This window comes from Emydura macquarii, unplaced genomic scaffold, assembly GCF_026122565.2.
Source record: "Emydura macquarii macquarii isolate MOO-44397 ecotype Brisbane River unplaced genomic scaffold, CSIRO-AGI_Emac_v2 contig_1477, whole genome shotgun sequence".
Lineage (NCBI taxonomy): Eukaryota > Metazoa > Chordata > Testudines > Chelidae > Emydura > Emydura macquarii.
Window position 1 is genome coordinate 16,959,386 of NW_027131614.1, and position 17,530 is coordinate 16,976,915.

General features: G+C 39.2%; 1 protein-coding gene across 2 annotated transcripts in view; it reads left to right on the forward strand.

The window, feature by feature from the left end:
- The window catches only part of CA8 (carbonic anhydrase 8), a 49,093-nt gene that overhangs the window by 23,657 nt on the left and 7,906 nt on the right, over positions 1–17,530 (forward strand). The window contains exons 4-7 of one of the 2 annotated variants that reach the window (XM_067553724.1): positions 7,497–7,592; positions 10,710–10,772; positions 12,867–12,915; positions 14,790–14,902. In XM_067553724.1, coding sequence (XP_067409825.1) covers positions 7,497–7,592; positions 10,710–10,772; positions 12,867–12,915; positions 14,790–14,902 — 321 coding nt within the window. Of the gene's footprint in view, positions 1–7,496; positions 7,593–10,709; positions 10,773–12,866; positions 14,903–17,530 lie in introns of both variants that reach the window. The other variant, XR_010920876.1, reaches the window with a different exon arrangement.

Here is a 17,530-nt window from a genome sequence, read left to right on the forward strand (position 1 = left end):
TGGCTTAAACAAATTGTTCCAGAGATTACAGTAACTAGTTGCACAGCTAATGGGAAATTTCTATGTAACCTAGTTCTGACGGAGAAACAAATAGGCTCCCAAGGATTAATTTACATTTGACATTGCTTGCATAAAAGAAGGGAGTCTTTGTAATATTTAGTCCTTCAGTGAGAGTAAGAATTCAGGCAATGGAAGAAACTGAATAGCTGATTACAAAAGTAGCACATGCTCCAGTAATCATAGTGAAGTCACAGTAGCAACAAGACGTTCTTCTAGCTTTGATACAGTTTAAGTTGTGGATCTGAAAATGATTCTTCAAAAATGGCACTGTATTATTGTACACATTTGCTCACTATGATCATCATTCTAGTCCCACATTGTCAGACCCCTTCCTTCTCCCACAAACCCCCCCAACATTACTGGGATGCCACATTTCTCCTTTACCATGGGGAACAAGTAGTGCAGAGGGCATATGGGGGAATCCACAGCATAGGGTGAAGTTTAAATCCTCAGCCATACTCTTCACAGGCGCATGGATAGGAGCTCAATGTGGCAAGAGCACAACTGGTTGGCTCATGAACAGAGCTCATAATCCTCTGGACCACATCACTATGTTGGAGCGGTGCTATGGGCCATGGCTGTTAGATGGACTGGGGACGCAGCTGCAGCCAGGTTGTGCAGGTGCTTCATGCTGTTTTCTTTTCCTCAACCAATACATTGTTGCTTTGAGCAGACTTTCTCGGCTAGGGCCCAGTCCTGCCACCCCTGAGGTCAATAGATGTTTGCCATTGAGGAATCGGCCTGCAATTGCCTTTCCAGTCCCAGCTACTTAGTCTACTATTAAAGCCGTCATTTGACTAGTGCAGGATGAATAGTTCTTTAGGTTTGTCCAAATACCAAATGAGAGTTATGATAATTCTGCTAATAAACATTTAAAGGAAGCAAGAAAATTATATACAATACTTTTTATTGTAGAAAAACGGGACAAATTATTCCCCATTGTGTAAATACATAACATATGTATAGGCAGGGCTGAATTAAGGCACAATAGTGTTCAGATCCACCAAACCTTTATGTCCCAATCTCCTTAGATAGATGGTTTGCTCAGCCTCCCTTTCCCAGACAGACTCTTCCTCCCAAGCCTGAGTCCTTTCTCTTCCTCAGAAGGGAAATGGGCCAGCACATCCTAGTAGGTAACTGGATCTCATTTGCCCACCACAACCATTGGACCCAGATTTCAAAGATCCTACCTAGATGCTGCACGAATCTGTACCGTTAATCAGATGTGTCATCATAAATGATGGGCTGCGATTTATTTATATCAAGCATCTCAGGATGGGTCTGTTACTCAGATGACTGATGGACATGGGAATGTGGCAGTAAGGGACAGGGCTAATAGTGAGTCAAGTCAGACACAGTTTAGAAGACTAGGTAACCTTGCGATCCAGAGTTTGCACTGTTGGACATCTGCAGCCACATAGCACTTCCTGACTGGGTTTCTTGATGTGTAAGAATAAGACTGGCTGCCATCAGAGCTTAATTGATCACTTTTGTTCTCTGTGAACTCATGACCCCTTTGAAACACAGAACAGCCACTGCCCTAGTCAGGAGTAAAGTTTTACAAGATTCTGTGACTCTGTTTTTTATTGAGAGAAGCTGGCTTCCAGAACTAATAAACCTATCAGCAATACAGAAAATGCCTCTGATTCTGTGTCAGTCTCCAGCGTCTCAGGGCCCCATCTTTTCATCCAGATATAAAAGATCTTGCTCTGGTGGCCTGGAAACAGAAAGGCCTGGTTTCCTAAACCTAGACTAGTCATTCATTCCAAAGTCGCATAGGGCCTCAAGTTTGTACTCAATCTTTACTGAGGCAAACATCCTGTTAATATCAGTGGGAGTTTTGTCTGAGTAAAGACATAAGGGCTGAGATCAGTGCATGTTTGTCTTAAGTAAAGACTGAGTAAAAACTAAGTAAGGTCCTCAGGATTTGGTCTTTACAGAAAGAAATATTTCTCTGAGGCTCACTCTAATATATGAAATAATTTCTTAGTGATGCTTAGGAAGAAACTTCTCTCTAGCTGATGGCAGAACAAGCCAATTTCATGAGCGCTGTGTTATTTATTTACCTCTTAAAGCGTTCACTTCACTTTGAAAGGAACTTGCTATTAATTTGCCTTCAGCCACCTACAATAACATCCTCCAAATTATTATTTTCTCCTCCAAGGAAAATAAGTTATTCTTTGACAGCTAAGGATCTTTTCCTAGTTGTATAAATATCTTGTGAAAATGCTTCCCATTATGCACCTGACTGGCACTATAAGCCTACCAGCGTAATCAGTAGCAGAGGAGCTGACTCTTTTTACCTCAATAAAAACATCATGAGCATTAAAAATCAAAACTTTAGCTGAGCAACTTGTACAGAACCTTTCCTGCTGTACTGACAGGCTCAGCTTGTTTGCACTCTGAATGATGGATGCTTTAAAACTATGTAATTGTAAACTGCCAGTACAGTCTAGTGGTTTCAGTCTATTATTTTACAAGATCCGTGGTTGTATTCATATCAGTCTGGTATCACAAATAGGTACTCTTTATGAGACAGCCTCACATCAATGTAAAAATGAAGGTTAGCAGAATATTGAGCATTAGCATGAGATAATGAGCAAAAAGTAGGCATCACTCTCAGAATAGTGAATATAAATTGCTGCTTGTCAGATGGGAAAGTGCAGATATGAAATTACAGTTTACAAATGCATCATATATTTGTATAATAAAAATCTGTAAAAGTGCTGGTGTCAGTTCTCCCAAGGGGCACACCCCATTAATATTAACAAGAGTTGTATGTTATATCAACTGGGGAATGTAGTCCTTAGAGTTCAAATTGTATAATCTTTGTTGGTAGATGTGTTTTCTATTTTTGCCACCAGTAGTTGTTTTTATTTCTGTATCTCATGTTGTCACCTAACTTCTATATGCTTAATCATATTTCAAATAAAACAAGTAACAAACAAAAGCCAAAATAACCAAGGGGAACACTCAAGAAAAAAAAGGAGTAAAAGATAAATGATAGTTTAAAAACAATGCTTTTCTAAGAGCAGAATTGTCTTTCCACTTGTTTTCTGATGTCTCCCCTTTTTGGTTCCCCTGGTGTACCTATCTATTTACTTATGTGGCCTCCATCAATATAGCATCTGAGTGACTCACAAGGATATAAGACTAGAAGGAAGAGTTACAGTTTTTATCTGTCTTTCTTCCTCCCCAGTCTGGAGGAGAATTAGCTAGATATTTTTTTAATGAATCTATACATCTATTGATTTGTTTAAATGTGCATGTATAAAGTCATCAGTGCTAGGGTGAATGCATTAAGGTGTGTGGTCATTCTCATTGTATGATTTGTGGTCATTCCTCATTCTGTTGCTTGTCTAATTCAGATTGTGAACACCTGAGGATGAGGACTGTGTCCCCTTACTTGTCTGTGAAATGCAATGCACAGTGTCTCCTGGAGCTCTCACTGTAACCCCATTAGGAGCACGTACTGTATGTTTCCCTGAAGGGGTGGTGCCACCTCCCAATTTCTTTCTTGCCACTCCGAGCTATGTAGTGGTCACCAGCAGAGAGTAGCCTAGATGCTCAGGAGAATGCAGGGCCTTCCACTCTAGCTGGCCCCTGTCTCAGGGAGCGTGAGGATGAGAAGGCTCCTTACACATATGTGCAAAGACCAGGCCCAATCTATTCGTAACGAATGAATAAGCTCATATGCTACCCTTTCTCGTCACCATTACTTTCAGAACTTTTTAATTCATCCCACCATATTCCACCACTCTCTTAGTCCCCTACTGCTTCCATTGTTATCTCCTAGCAGTAATTACCATCTCACGGCTTCATTTCTGCACCCACAAGGTGGCTCAAGCTACCCTCTGAGGCCAAGGGACAGCACCAGATACGAGAAGAAAAGAGCAGTTGTCCTCCTCTGATGTGGACGAAGATTATCCTGATTTCCACATCTCCCTTTGGCAGTTTGTTCTCTTGTTTAATTTCTCTTCACGTTTTAGGACTAGATACTGACCTCTACTACACTGGTGCATAACTAGGGAGGGACAGAGGAAACGAAAAGGCATAGGGAGCCTCTTCCCTACTGGCAAACTTTAGGGCCGAATATTTCTAAAGAGTTAAAGAGAGCCCTAGAGATAGCAACCTGTAACAGCTCACAGCACGGTATCTCCAAGTGTTAGTGGCTGTGTGGGGATGTGCCTGTTCTCCAGCCAGGTGATACATCCTGTGGGTAACAGTATGTGCTAGCCAGAAACAGATAGTCATGAGCTTTGCTCCTGTTCAGAGCAGCAGCAAGATGCACTTCACAGCACATCTCTCCACCAGGGTTCCTGTAGTATAAGACACAGCTCACAGTATTTCTGCATTTTCTTATAGACTGGCCATCACAAAATTTCACTGCTAATGTTTTTTATAATAATGGAACTAGGATTATCAGTAGTGTTACATGGATATTGGGTTCCATTGTACTAGAAAATGTACAAATTTATAGTAGTAGACAGTCTTTGCCCTTAAAAGCTTACAATCTAGTAGATAGGAGAGACTAAGGCCTGGTCTACACTTACTGCAAAATTTGACGGCAGTCAACTGGAGACACGTAAGCTACGTAGAGTAGCTTGCGTATCTCCTATCAACATCCTAAATTCTAATGAGCGTGGTGGCACCACTATGCTGCACTGACGGGAAATGGCCTCCCATTGATGAAGCATTCCTCTTTTTCCGGGGGTGGATTTATGAAGTCGATTTCCAGATCGATTGAGCAGGTCTCCACTTCCGCTCAACTGATCCTGAAGAATCAATCTGACGGTGCTGAATTTTCCACCATCAGTGAAGACATACCTAAAGTGTGGAACACAAAAGTGAAGTAACTTGCCCCATATACACAGCAGGTCAATTTCAGAGACAGGAATAGAACTCAGGTTTCCTAAACCCCTGTGGAGGGACTTAACTATTAGACCAATCTGACTCTCAATGAACAAACCATCCTGATAGTATGCTATAAGGGGTTTGTGCATTCTCCCCGTCTTTGAGGAAAATATCAAGTCATTTCCCTTTAGAACTTCAGAAAACAACTTGTTGGAATGTTTCTCGTAGAATGCAGAAAAATGTCAGATTACAAATGTTACCTCTTTGAATGTAACAGTATATTGAATGTCATGGTGGCTTTAACTCAGACCAGCCTGTTGACTTAGTCAAAGTAATGGGCTCTCTAAACGTTCAAGACCATTGTTACAGAAGGAAAGGTTTACACTGACATTTAAAATAAAATTAATAGCAGTGGTATGGGGTATTGTTTTCTGCATCACTAGGGACCTTGCCATGACAATTACAGTCGCTGGAACATTATTCTTTTTTGGGTATCTGTACAAACCTGTTTGTAGCAAGTAGATTTTTCCTTGTTAATTTCAGGGCTTTTATGATGTTCATGGGACTTCATGACCCCCTCTAGTGGCTAATATAATATCTGCAAATTCTTGTCTAATCAATGTAGTTTTTTGGACAAATAGTCTAATTTAAGATATAGCATTGCCTCCTAAACTGATTGAGTCGTGTTAGTTCTACTTTGTCCTAGAGATAGTATTAGTGGCTAACTTGTCCTTATTTGATCTTTTGTTTTGCTTGTTAAAGAATCATTTAATACTAAATAGTGAAAATGAAAAAAAAAAGTAATTTTAATTTTGTTAAAGTTTCAAACGTATGAAAAGAGCAAAGTTACAAAAAGACCCATTTAAATGGTAAAGTTAAATGAGAAATCAAATAGGCTGATTTAGTCCTTTACACTGTGCTTCCAAGTAAGGCTTTATGAATGCGGGGCTTACAGGGACACAACTTAGTTCTGTGTCTTCTTTTAGCTGGTCATTTATTTGCCTATAACTTCTGTAGCTTTGGGTAAGTGCTTTTTATATTAGCACTGCTCGATGCAAGTGGACTTTGTAAAGAAAATTAGCTTGGAGTTTTCTTTTCTTTTATCATGTCAAATATTTTTTATCAGAATGAACAAAATTATCTAATATGCCAATTTGATTTGCAACAGTACATTTAAAAATCCTTTATTGAACATTTCTGAAAGAAGGATAATCAGATTTGTATGTTTAATTTCTATCTGAGTTGAAATAAGGGATGAGGCAGCAGTCCAGATCGTGTGAGATGCTGAGCACTCGAAATGAACTCACTGTGGGAGTGGAGAGCAGTCATCACTGCATGGGGGTGCCAGGCAGAAAAAATCAGAATAGAGGGAAATTCTATCTATTATAAAAAATAATTTTTGTGAAAGTGGGAAAAATGTTAGATAAGAAGGTGACATTTTCACCCCTCAGACACGTAACAGTGCAAAACATCGACGACTCGATTTTACAACAAGGAATTAAATGTAGTGTTTTGTAGATGTTTTATGTGCATGGAATGTGCAAAGGCTGCTTCTAGATAAACTTAAAAGCAGACATGCTTGAGTGGAAGAAATTTCTGCAATGTTATCGGCCACAGCCAAGGAGATAACATGTTATCATTAGTGCTGGAAACAGTCAACTGTTTGAAATGCATATTGCCATTCACTATAGAAATCTGTCAATCTTCCCCTTTCTTTCTTTTTATTAACAAATTGCTTCTATGATGGGGCTTCCCAAATCCTACCGTGCAGCTGTTACCAGGTTGCCAGAATAAGAGCTCCCTTTTACCAGCCGGTGTCTGTTACCTCCCATTTACACATGCATCTACTAATCCAAACCCTGATTCAGATAATCTGGTTAAAAGTGGCTGGACATCCACAGGCTTTTATTGGCACTTTGGGGGGAAAAAGGCAGTTTAAAACACACTTCTTATCCCCTAATACCACTGTCTGTCGCATCTGCAAGCTGCCCGTCTCTTCACTTCTCCCCAGTGATGCTGCCAGTGTTCACCTTTCCCCAATATATTTCATTCAATGAGCATGGGGGGAGGAGAGGTTGTTTTTCAGTGATGAGGTCCCTGCTGTTCATCATTGCCGTGGTAGTGCATGAGACATGGACTAGCAAAGCACAGCCAGCCAATCAAAATGAATCTTAGGAAAATCCATGTGCACAGCCCTACTCTAACGTGGCATGTATGAATTTGGGGCTTGGATGTGAGCTGGCTTGTTGTGACTGAGGCAATGATGATAGGTTGAGTTTCCAGGGTTTATTTCAGTGCCTCAAAATGCGGGAGTACACCATTTGTAACACACTGTTACCACAGTGATCCACGCCTTTGTCACAAGTAGTTGAAGGGTCAACACAAGGCATCCATTCTGTGACTAAAATAGGAGGGGAGATTATCAACAGTGCCTTCTTTCTGACTGGACTTACAATGGTCGTCATGGGATTCCATCTTTTATAATATGTGCAGGTTTTGTTAGCTAAAATCACCTTCCTGATCCTCAGGTACAAAAGAAACTTTTACCTTCTAGTGACATTGTCTGCATCATTTTGTTTTAGCTCCATCTAATCCACTGGAACTCTACACTGTACAGCAGTATTGAAGAGGCAGTGGGGAAGAAGCATGGAATAGCTATCATTGCTCTGTTTGTGCAGGTAAATATTTTACTGTTGCGATCACACATTATCACTTGGCTCTGGTAAAAGAATCCCCCTCCACCTTCTACTTTTGTTAGTGATTTCAGAGAAGAAAAGAAATCCACAGCTGTTTATATTCTATTACAGCAAGTATTCGTCTACACGTATCTTCTGTGCAAATGGTGACTAAAATGATATTTGATTAAGCAACATATTAAAACCATGTAACCAAAGAAAACGTACCATTAAATCATCTTGTCCTGTAGTCTTGTCAAGTCGTATAAGCTAAACAGTGGGCTGAGTCAGTACTTGGATGACATACCTTTAAGGAACACCTAGGTGCACCAGGAAATGGTACAAGCAGTTCAGAAGGTGCCACTCTGCCTTCTCACTCAGTCAGTACCGAACTCCAGCCCAGCATGTGGCACTATGCTGCTGAAAGTGCTATGTAAAAACTAAGTCCTGACTACTGCTTGGATCGTTAAAAGTCCCATAGCACCATTAATAAGAAATAGTTTGTTAGCTCTGGTGTTCTGGCCATACTTCTATTTGAGTAATTACATCCTGAATATTTCAATTCACCCTGAAGTTTCAACTGGAAAAGGAAATCCTTAATTTCTTGTCCTAAACTGTTGTGTACCACTGCATGGAGTTACCTGTCAATGGTGGCAATACAACACAGGCCTGTGCTGGGACAGGTGTGTGGAATCACACCACTCCAATGGGAGCAGAAAGAGATAGTGCGCCTCAGAGATACGACACCTTCTAGCGCTCTCAGGGAGCATATCCACTTAAAGTGCACTCTCCTCCACTCTTGGCCAATCCTGCTGTTCAGGGCATGGGCCATATGGGGAGGGGAGGAGTGTTGTGTAGATAAGGCTCCACCTACTCCCTGGTCCTTTAGCACAGGTTTGTGCTCCCGAAAGGGGTAACCGTGTTGAGAGTTTGAGCTCCCTAGACACAAGGACACCAGTGTAGTGTGGCCTCTGCGTAGGAGTATAAGGTGGGGAAAGACTTCCTCTCTTCAGAGACATTGGACTGGGAGTTGCTGCGTGATGATGGTCACATGGCAGTCCCTCCTGAAAAGTCAAAAATAAAGGGGCCATATGGCCTGTTGGTGACCCTGGGAGTTAACTGTGTGTTCATGTGATGCCTATACTCTAAGTGACACTGAAGGAGATTCGAGAGCTGTGAACCCTATGAACAAAGTCTATCAGTTTTGATTCCCAAAACCCCTGTGAACCAAGGCATCGATTTCACACAGCCCTAGTCATGACAAGCAGTGAACTGTTCCATTAAAGTAGGTTTGAGGAAGAGTGTTATGATTCACATTTAGATCAAATAGATTTTCTTTCACAGTTGTACTGTTAATTTGTCATATTCCATAATGAGCTTATGAGCACCTCTGAGCTTTACCTCTAGTTGAATTTAAAGGTACATTGGTTACAGTTCCAGCACTGAGATAGAATTGTTAAACTGTAATGCTAGAAATTCTCAGTTCTCTCAGCTTTGTGTCCTAGAGGCTTATGTCATAATTGGTTATGTAAGTCACCCTCTAATTCCAGCAGAGGTAACCTTGAAGTCACTTAGAAAGTTACATACAATTCTTAAATAAACCTTTGAAACTTAACTGATATCTTTTTTTCTACTTCTGTCTCTCACCTTAAGTATTCCATGGTGTTTCCTTATTAGCCAAGAAAGACTCCACATAATTAAAAATTGACTAATGAAACATCATAGTTTGCTTTATGCTACTTATTAATGGTCCAGTGAGGAAACAAATTAATTCACATTTCTTTTTACTTCTATTAAAAGTCAGTGGGACTTGTGCTCCTAGATCAGTTATATGCTTTTGAAAATGCTACCCATATTTTATTATATTTCCCTTATTATATAAGAGGTCAGAATAGATTATCACAATGGTTCCTTTTAGCCCTAGGAAACTGTGAATCTATGGTTCTATTCTATATAGGTTTTCACACATCCCTCACCTCCTTAGTATCTGAGCACCTTCCAATGATGCCTTAAGCAATGTGAGTAACATCTGTCATTCTTTCTCTCATCCTCTCCTGAGGAGTAGAATTGTGTGTGCAGTGAAGTTTTTTACTTCTGTAGTGTTGTTTGTTTTTTTAAATACGCTGATACTGCTCCATTAGTGCTTATGTACCTAACTCAGAAACATATTGCATTTAAACAACAACATTTTGTAAACTATCAGAGCGTATTTGTGCCCATGTACATGTGCATATGCTTCTGATGAAGTCAAGGTGTGCATGTATGTGTGAGTATATGTTAATATCTCATGTTATAATCTGGCCCTGATTTTACAATGTAACCTGGCTATTTTAAACATACATTAAATAATCAGGATCTCTCATTTTTAAAATTTCTTTCTATATATGTCTTTTGGTCACTTCTCAAAAACATTCAATAAATAAATGAATGGGACGAAATCCTGGCCCCATTCAAATCAATGGGAATGTTTTGCCATTGACTTGAATGGGCCAGGATTTCAGCCATGGAGTATAAAAGTATGTGTTGTGTGTACAGCAGGGAAGAAGAGAGTGAACTATGATTTTGCACTTCTCATCCAAGCAAACTCTCATTAGCTTCAGTGAGAGATTATCCTCAATAAGGAGTAGAGCATGAGGCTATGCAACACAATGGGAACAAAGTCAAAAGTTTCTGTCATGTTTGTGTACTCAGTTCTTTCCTATGTACTTTTCTAACAAAAATGTGTACGGACAAATTGTAACCTTGGCATTTATATCTCATGATGCTGTGTGACTTTGACCTTACATGAAGTATATGTTGCACTATTGAGGCAAAACAAGGCGAGTTCAGGCTTATCAACCTTCACTTTGACTTTTTTTTATTCTATCAGTTTCTGTCACTGCTTTAAAATTACTTAAACCCAGTTTCATTTTGGCCAATGACTTTATTGTATGTGAATTAGTGCCTCTTTGAAGTTGCCATGTAACAGAATATTTGGTTAATCCAAGGTTATGTAACTTAACTACAAACAAGCACTGAATTGGCCAGTCTTGTTGATCTCTCTCTTACTATGCAGTTTTCAGAAATAACACAGCAGTGAAGTTCATTTTTGGGTTTACTTCTTTGTTTGTTATGTTTCAGATAGGAAAGGAACATTTAGGCCTAAAGGCCGTAACTGAAATTCTCCAGGACATCCAGTACAAGGTGAGGAATTGTTTGAGGGAAACATAAATACTTGCCAGAGATAGACTGAATGGGGGAAGGGCAAAAAAAGATAAAATGAAGCCGAGAGCACAGTGTCAGAATTGTTTGTGCTAAGATACCATGTGGAAGCCATAATATGGTGGTCAATGTTAAAAGTCAATATTTAACAATAAATCCCATACAATTAGTACAGTTATTTCAGGGACAGTTTTAATCTCAAAAAGCAGTAACTGTTGGCAAGTATTGTTTTTTTTAATGATACCAAAACTTTGTCAGTGTGAACCCAACAGTCAAGAAAGATCTATATTGCATGTTCAGAGAACCCCAGCGTCAGTATTCCCCAACCTGTTAGGTTTCAAGTTATACGAGAGCATAATTTACAGACTGAACATCCACATAAAATCACAGTGCAATATGGCTATAGCATAGTGGAACCCTATTAAATGGATTGTGTTAAGGGAGTCAGTGGGTGGATATGGCATTGGAATGGGATTCAGGGGATCTGGGTTTTCTTCACAGCTCTGACACTGACGTGTTCTATGACCACATTCAAGCCACTTAATCTCCCTGCCTCACTGTCTCCATCTGTAAAATGGGGATAATGATTATAAAGGGCTTTGAGATCGATGAATGAAACACACTATATAGGTCTGAAAAGACTGAAGCATAGGAATTTTAGGAACTATATATTATCATTCATTAATCTGAATTTTAAATCATATTTTAGTTGAACAATATCTTACGTATTTCAGGTGTAGTATTCATTTTTACAAACTATTATCGTGTGTGTGTGTGGGTGAGAGAGAGAGAGAGAGATCATGTAGAACTCTATATGCTCTATTGGTAGCACAGATAAAAATAGGAAGATCATAAATGCCCAATCATGAATTCAGAGGGCCGGCACAATACATCCTGTGTGCATATATACATTTTTTATTTACATTAAGCACATCAGCCTAATCTTATATTATAAAGTGACACACCTGAAAATCAGACATCTCCATTTCAACCCAACTTTGCCATAATCAAAAGAGTCTAATGAGAAGTTTATGGTAATATATTTGCAAATTTGTAGTATTGGTATGTTACATATTTTTCTAACAAGTTCTACAAGTCGTGGAGTGCAGCACAACATTTCCTGCTCACTGGGCCTCATCCAAACCAACTGAAGTCAGTGGAAGTCAATGGGCTTTGGATCAGGTTTATGTTAGGCATTTTGATGTGGGAAATACAAATCCAGGAACTCAAGACTTGACATGTAAGTGTAGGAGGGAACTGATTTTGAAATGCTTTGCTTTGAAAAGCATTTTTATTAATTAGTTTTATTGCACCTGTTAATAATCTCTAGGTACTTCCCAATTTAAAATAATATATTAAATCAAATATAACCAAAGAACAAGTACAATAATATTCCTTAAAAGGCTTCCCGATCCCTAGAGCAAAACAGCCACTGCAGAGATCCAGCTATTTCCTACTAAATACAAACACATACCAACATATAACACAATACATATAACACACTCCCTGGTAATTTTTACATTTATAAAGTGTTTATGTTGGTCTTTCTTAAAAAAAACCCCAAAAGCATTGAAATTCACTTTTGAACATCAAAGACACTTTCAATTTTGCAGTTAACTCTGTCCTTGGGCGCACACGTTGTAATCCATGATCTCAAAGGGTACCTGCTAGTAGGCATCTGCAGGCAGAATTTGGCCCTTAGAAATTCTGGAGTAAACAGGCTGCTTGGGACAAAGCTCACTTAGTGGCCAATCCTTCAATTCCTGCATGCAGGCACATTGCTTCACCTACGGGGAGCCCCAGTGAAGTTAAAGCAGTGAACTGCAGGATCAAGGGGCTCAGTGCCAAAAGGAGAGACTAAGGTAGCAGAGATCTACAAAAATGGGATGAGTAGCCTCAGACAGAAAATATAAAATAAATAAATAAAAGGGTTGTATAGCTGCAAGGACTAATGTAATGATGATTCATGGACAAAAATTCAAGGCTTACTGTTATAACATTCAAAGGCTACTTTTTTCCCTTCAATATCTCTTTAATGAGAACTGGAGATGAGATGGATTTGTATTGATTTTTCAGGGGAAGTCCAAAACAATACCCTGTTTTAATCCCAACACTTTATTACCAGGTAGGTGTTGTTTCATATACTGCAAATCTTTACTTACTAGTGTAGATCTACTGTTACATATGTTACACTCTGAACATTTAAATGCCTTGTGCTACTTTATAAAATCCTGTTGCAACTCATTCTTTCCTGGAGAACAGCTTTACTCACCAGCAAAACTCTCGGTGGATCTGGACATGGGGTGCCCCATTGACCAACCATGAAGATGAACAGTGTCTGGCTATCAGCCATTTACCCATTGAGTACCCCTTATATTTCTCATAGTGTTGAATCACTCTTTTCAGGATTGCTGCATCTGCAATACAGCTAACAACTGTGTTACTCGCAGGAAGTCACAACATACATCAGTGGCTTCTAGAGTGCCATTGAGGCACAGACCCAGCCTGGGGTGATGTGGAGCAGCTTTGCTCCAGTGGAAGCTCTGGGAGGTACAGTGTTTCCTTGAGCATGCCAGTATGCCAGGAGAGTGTGGACACCAGAATATCCTTTAAGACTGTGCAGCATCTCTTTGGCCAGCCAGTTTGATAATCTCCCATCCTTGCTGGCTTTGCGGGAGACATTAGATTCAGATTAGAGGGAGAGTTGTGTGTTATCCTTGTGCAGTACTCTCTACTTCTCCTGGCTTCAGCGGATAGATATTAGTAATTCCTTATACAGAGCTGTTTATTTTAAACAACTACTGCACAAAGTTTGATAATTAATCCCCCACTGCTCCTTTGGGCTTGAAGTCAATGGAAAACATGCCCCAAATTCTAGGGTATCTACATCACACATGGGTGACAGAGAAGTTAAGTGACATGCCCAAAGTCACACAAATAAGTCTGAGACCAACAAAGACAAAAGAGTGTAGCCGACCCGACTGCAGGGTGTCATGAAAATTTGACCCATTTTTTGACCAGTTCTACCAATTTCCTCCAAAACAAAGCTTCCATTGTCAGGGCTGCCTCCATACCATATTCCATGCCATTGTGGCAGTCTCTTTCCACGTTACAGACCCAAAACTACATTAAAAGAATGTTATTAAGGTTGGAAAGTCAAGCACTCAAAAGCTAGGAAATGCCAGAATTAAGGCTGCAAATGCAACCTTAATTCAGTCCCCTTGTGCATATGCATATGCAGTCTTTAATTACATGTTCACATACTGTTTGTTTCCACAGGACGCTTGCCTACCAGCTCTGCGTACAATTAAGGACTGAATTGTGGGCTTTAAGCCATTGCCCATGTTGGGTGAGGGTGAAGATATTTGCAGTGGAACAATGCCTGCAGGAGAACTAGGAGAATGCATACAGTGGCACCTTTATAGGGTGCAGCAAGTGTTTTTCCTTATGATGGTCAAGCTGCACACGTGGCTATGGAGGGAGTGTGTAACCATAGCCCTGGCCATGCCTGCTCCTCCCTCATGGGGTTTCTGTTGCAGCTCTTGGCCCTATCACTGTGGGAGCACAAGAATTTAAACCCCAATCCAGCAAAGAGCTCTGAGATTCTTGCAGGATCAGGGTTTGAAACTGTGTCTGATCTCCTCTGACCAGAGCTACGAGAAAGGAACTAATTCTTTCATCTTCCCTTTTCAGCATGCAGGGTTAGCCAGTCTAGTCCTAAGGGAGGCAGCATTTACTAATGGTTAGTGCAGAGGACCAGGGAATCAAGAGACATGACATCGGTTTTCCACTTTGTCATATATTTGCTGTGTGACTGAGAACATATGCTCTCCGAACCTTGTTTTTCACATCTGTAATATAGGGATAATAATACCCACTCTTGTAGATTTTAGCAGTTTTAGATTCTTGGACAGAGTAAGTATAAATTATTATAATAAAATCTGTGTATAGAAACTCTTTAATTACTATGTTAACATTAAATAATCCTTTTAATTTCAGATCCTCTTCTACGTGATTATTGGGTGTATGAGGGCTCTCTTACCATTCCACCTTGCAGTGAAAGTGTTACCTGGATATTATTTCGATATCCATTGACTATATCTCAACTGCAGGTAATAACTGTGCTTAAAATGACCTTAGAATATGGTTCTGAGCTAAAGGTTATAGTGTGTAAATATATAGCAGGACGCTATATCTGGGTTTTCTTTAAGATCCCTTAGATCAGTATATGGTTTTTGAAGTAAAGGTTAAACCTTTTGAGTCAGTGAACGCATGGAAAGGTCAAAGATGGAAAAATATCTTGTTATCATTTATCATCTGCATTTAAAATAATTCTTTACTAAAATGAAAGAAAGAAATCAATGATCAAAAGAAATTCAATCCTTTGCAACCATAAGCTTTCAAATATCACTTCTTTTTGATGTTAAAGAAACAAAGACACACAAGAAGACTATATCTTGGAGAATGAAAATTGTTAATAGTGCTGGTTAAGTATATTGCTTTGTAGTATACTTAATTTGTCTTACTCTTTTCTTAATCTTACTTAATAAAAGTTGGAAAATGAACACTGTCAATATGAATTTGGCCTAATTTTTAAAAATATGCTTTTATAAAACATATAAACCTTTCTGCACAACATAAATAAAAAATCCCAAAGAAAACTGTTGGTGCTGAAAAATAAATATTCCCCTGTACTGTTTGAAACCCAGTCATAGGAACAGCAGCAATAAGCAAAGTGAACCCAACTATAACACGGAATCTGAATGCATTGATTTTTTATTGTCCATGCTGAGAGAAGGCAAAACAGTAGAAACAAAAAAGCATAAACAGTGACAAACTGGGTTTTTAAAATTCTTTTAACTTTTAATAATCTAAGGTGTTACTTGTAAACAAATGTGTTAGTTCACAATTTATTTTAAATTGACAGTTTGTTTTAATCTGAGAAATTAATTCAACAATATATTCATTAATCGGATGATAAAAGCACTAACAATCAGTAAATTTATTTTTAAATTGAGTGACTGCAACTTAAAAATATCTAGTTATGAGTCAGACACTTATTTTCTTGCTGAAAGGATAGGTCTCATGACAGGTTAGCACTGATTGAATGACAACACAAATCTGTTGGTATTAGCAGACTCAGAATAACAGTTAGAATACATTTTTTAACATGTCAACTGATATATCCTAGTATGATATTGTTAAAAGGTCTTAAATATGAATGTAAAAAAATAATACTGTGGCTATAAGATTGAGGCCCTGAATGACATTCTGCTTTACTTTACTTGAAATATTTTAGCCTGTATTCTGTATTTTTCTGATATAGTCAATAAAATATTTGAGTATGTAAATACAAAGTTCTTAACACAATGAACACAACTGAAAATGCTAATAGATTTTGTGAGCTATCATGGAGAAAAGTTTACTAAATCTCTTTTTTCATCACAAAAATTCCTGGAGATTCTGGTATTTGGTAGGAGAAATGTTGATGAGAGAGGCTATTCACATGATGAAATAAAAAGACTAAGCTGTCCCTTATTCACCTCCATAGTGGATCAGTTTTGCCCTGTATCACTAGCTCAGGCAACCCTATGTCCTGTTAGCTAGCCATGCAGTAATTCAGTATACCACAGGCAAATTAAGGCAATTAGTGCACAGTGGAAGAAACAGTTTGAGCTATTTGTACACATTGATGGTTTCACATTAGTTAAACCACAGGAAAAAAAAGATCTAGGGTCATGGCTGTTACAATGAAGACACACAAATTCACACCAGTGATTGAAAAAACAAACCCGATGCTAGGATGTCTTGTGAAGGGAATAGAATTTAATGTGGAAAATATTGTGCTGCCATTATATTAATCCATGGTGCAGCCTCATCCTATCATCTTGATTACTAAATTCATTTGCAGTCAGCTGTCTTTAAGAAATACAGCAGAAATACACAAGATGCAGAGAAAGGAAAGGTTAATGTCACTAGGCCAGATTTTTCGGTGTGGTGCAGCTGCTTTATGCTGCACTGTCGGTTTGATTAGGCCTTAATTTGGCCTAAGCAGCTCAGGGGCTATCATCCCAGTCCAAGGGTGATCCTGCAGTAATGAAGAGCCCATTTAAGGGCTCACACTGCATACACCCTCCCTGCTGCTGACATAGTGGTGAAGTGGATGTGGCTATGCATCAGAGTGGGAGGTTGGAGCATTCCAAGCCACATTGATCATCAGGTGTGTTTTCTACCATTTGTAATCATTGTGGCCCAGCATAAGTCGGAACAGTCCTCAAGACTGGCAAGGGCACTGGCTATGCATAGAGCAGCATTAGAATCAAGAGAGTACAGAAGAGAGGTGTATGCCACATTTGCATGCTATCCTTGAATTGTACTTAAGAATATAAGAACATAAGAACAGCCATACTGGGTCAGACCAAAGTCCATCTAGCCCAGTATCCTGTCTTCTGACAGTGGCCAATGCTAGGTGCTTCAGAGGGAATGAACAATACAGGTAATCATCAAGTCGCCCATTCTCAGTTTCTAGCAAACAGAGCCTAGGGACACTTCAGAGTATGGTTTGTGCTTTCAGATGCAGCTAAGGATCTGGACTATTTTATATGAGTGAGTGTGAGTACATGTGAGAGATTGCGTTTAAGGGGATATTATAAGCACTAGGACTATTTACTTTGGAAAGGAGAATAAGAGGACATACAGTATATAAATTCTGGTTGACACAGAGTAAGCCAATAGGACAC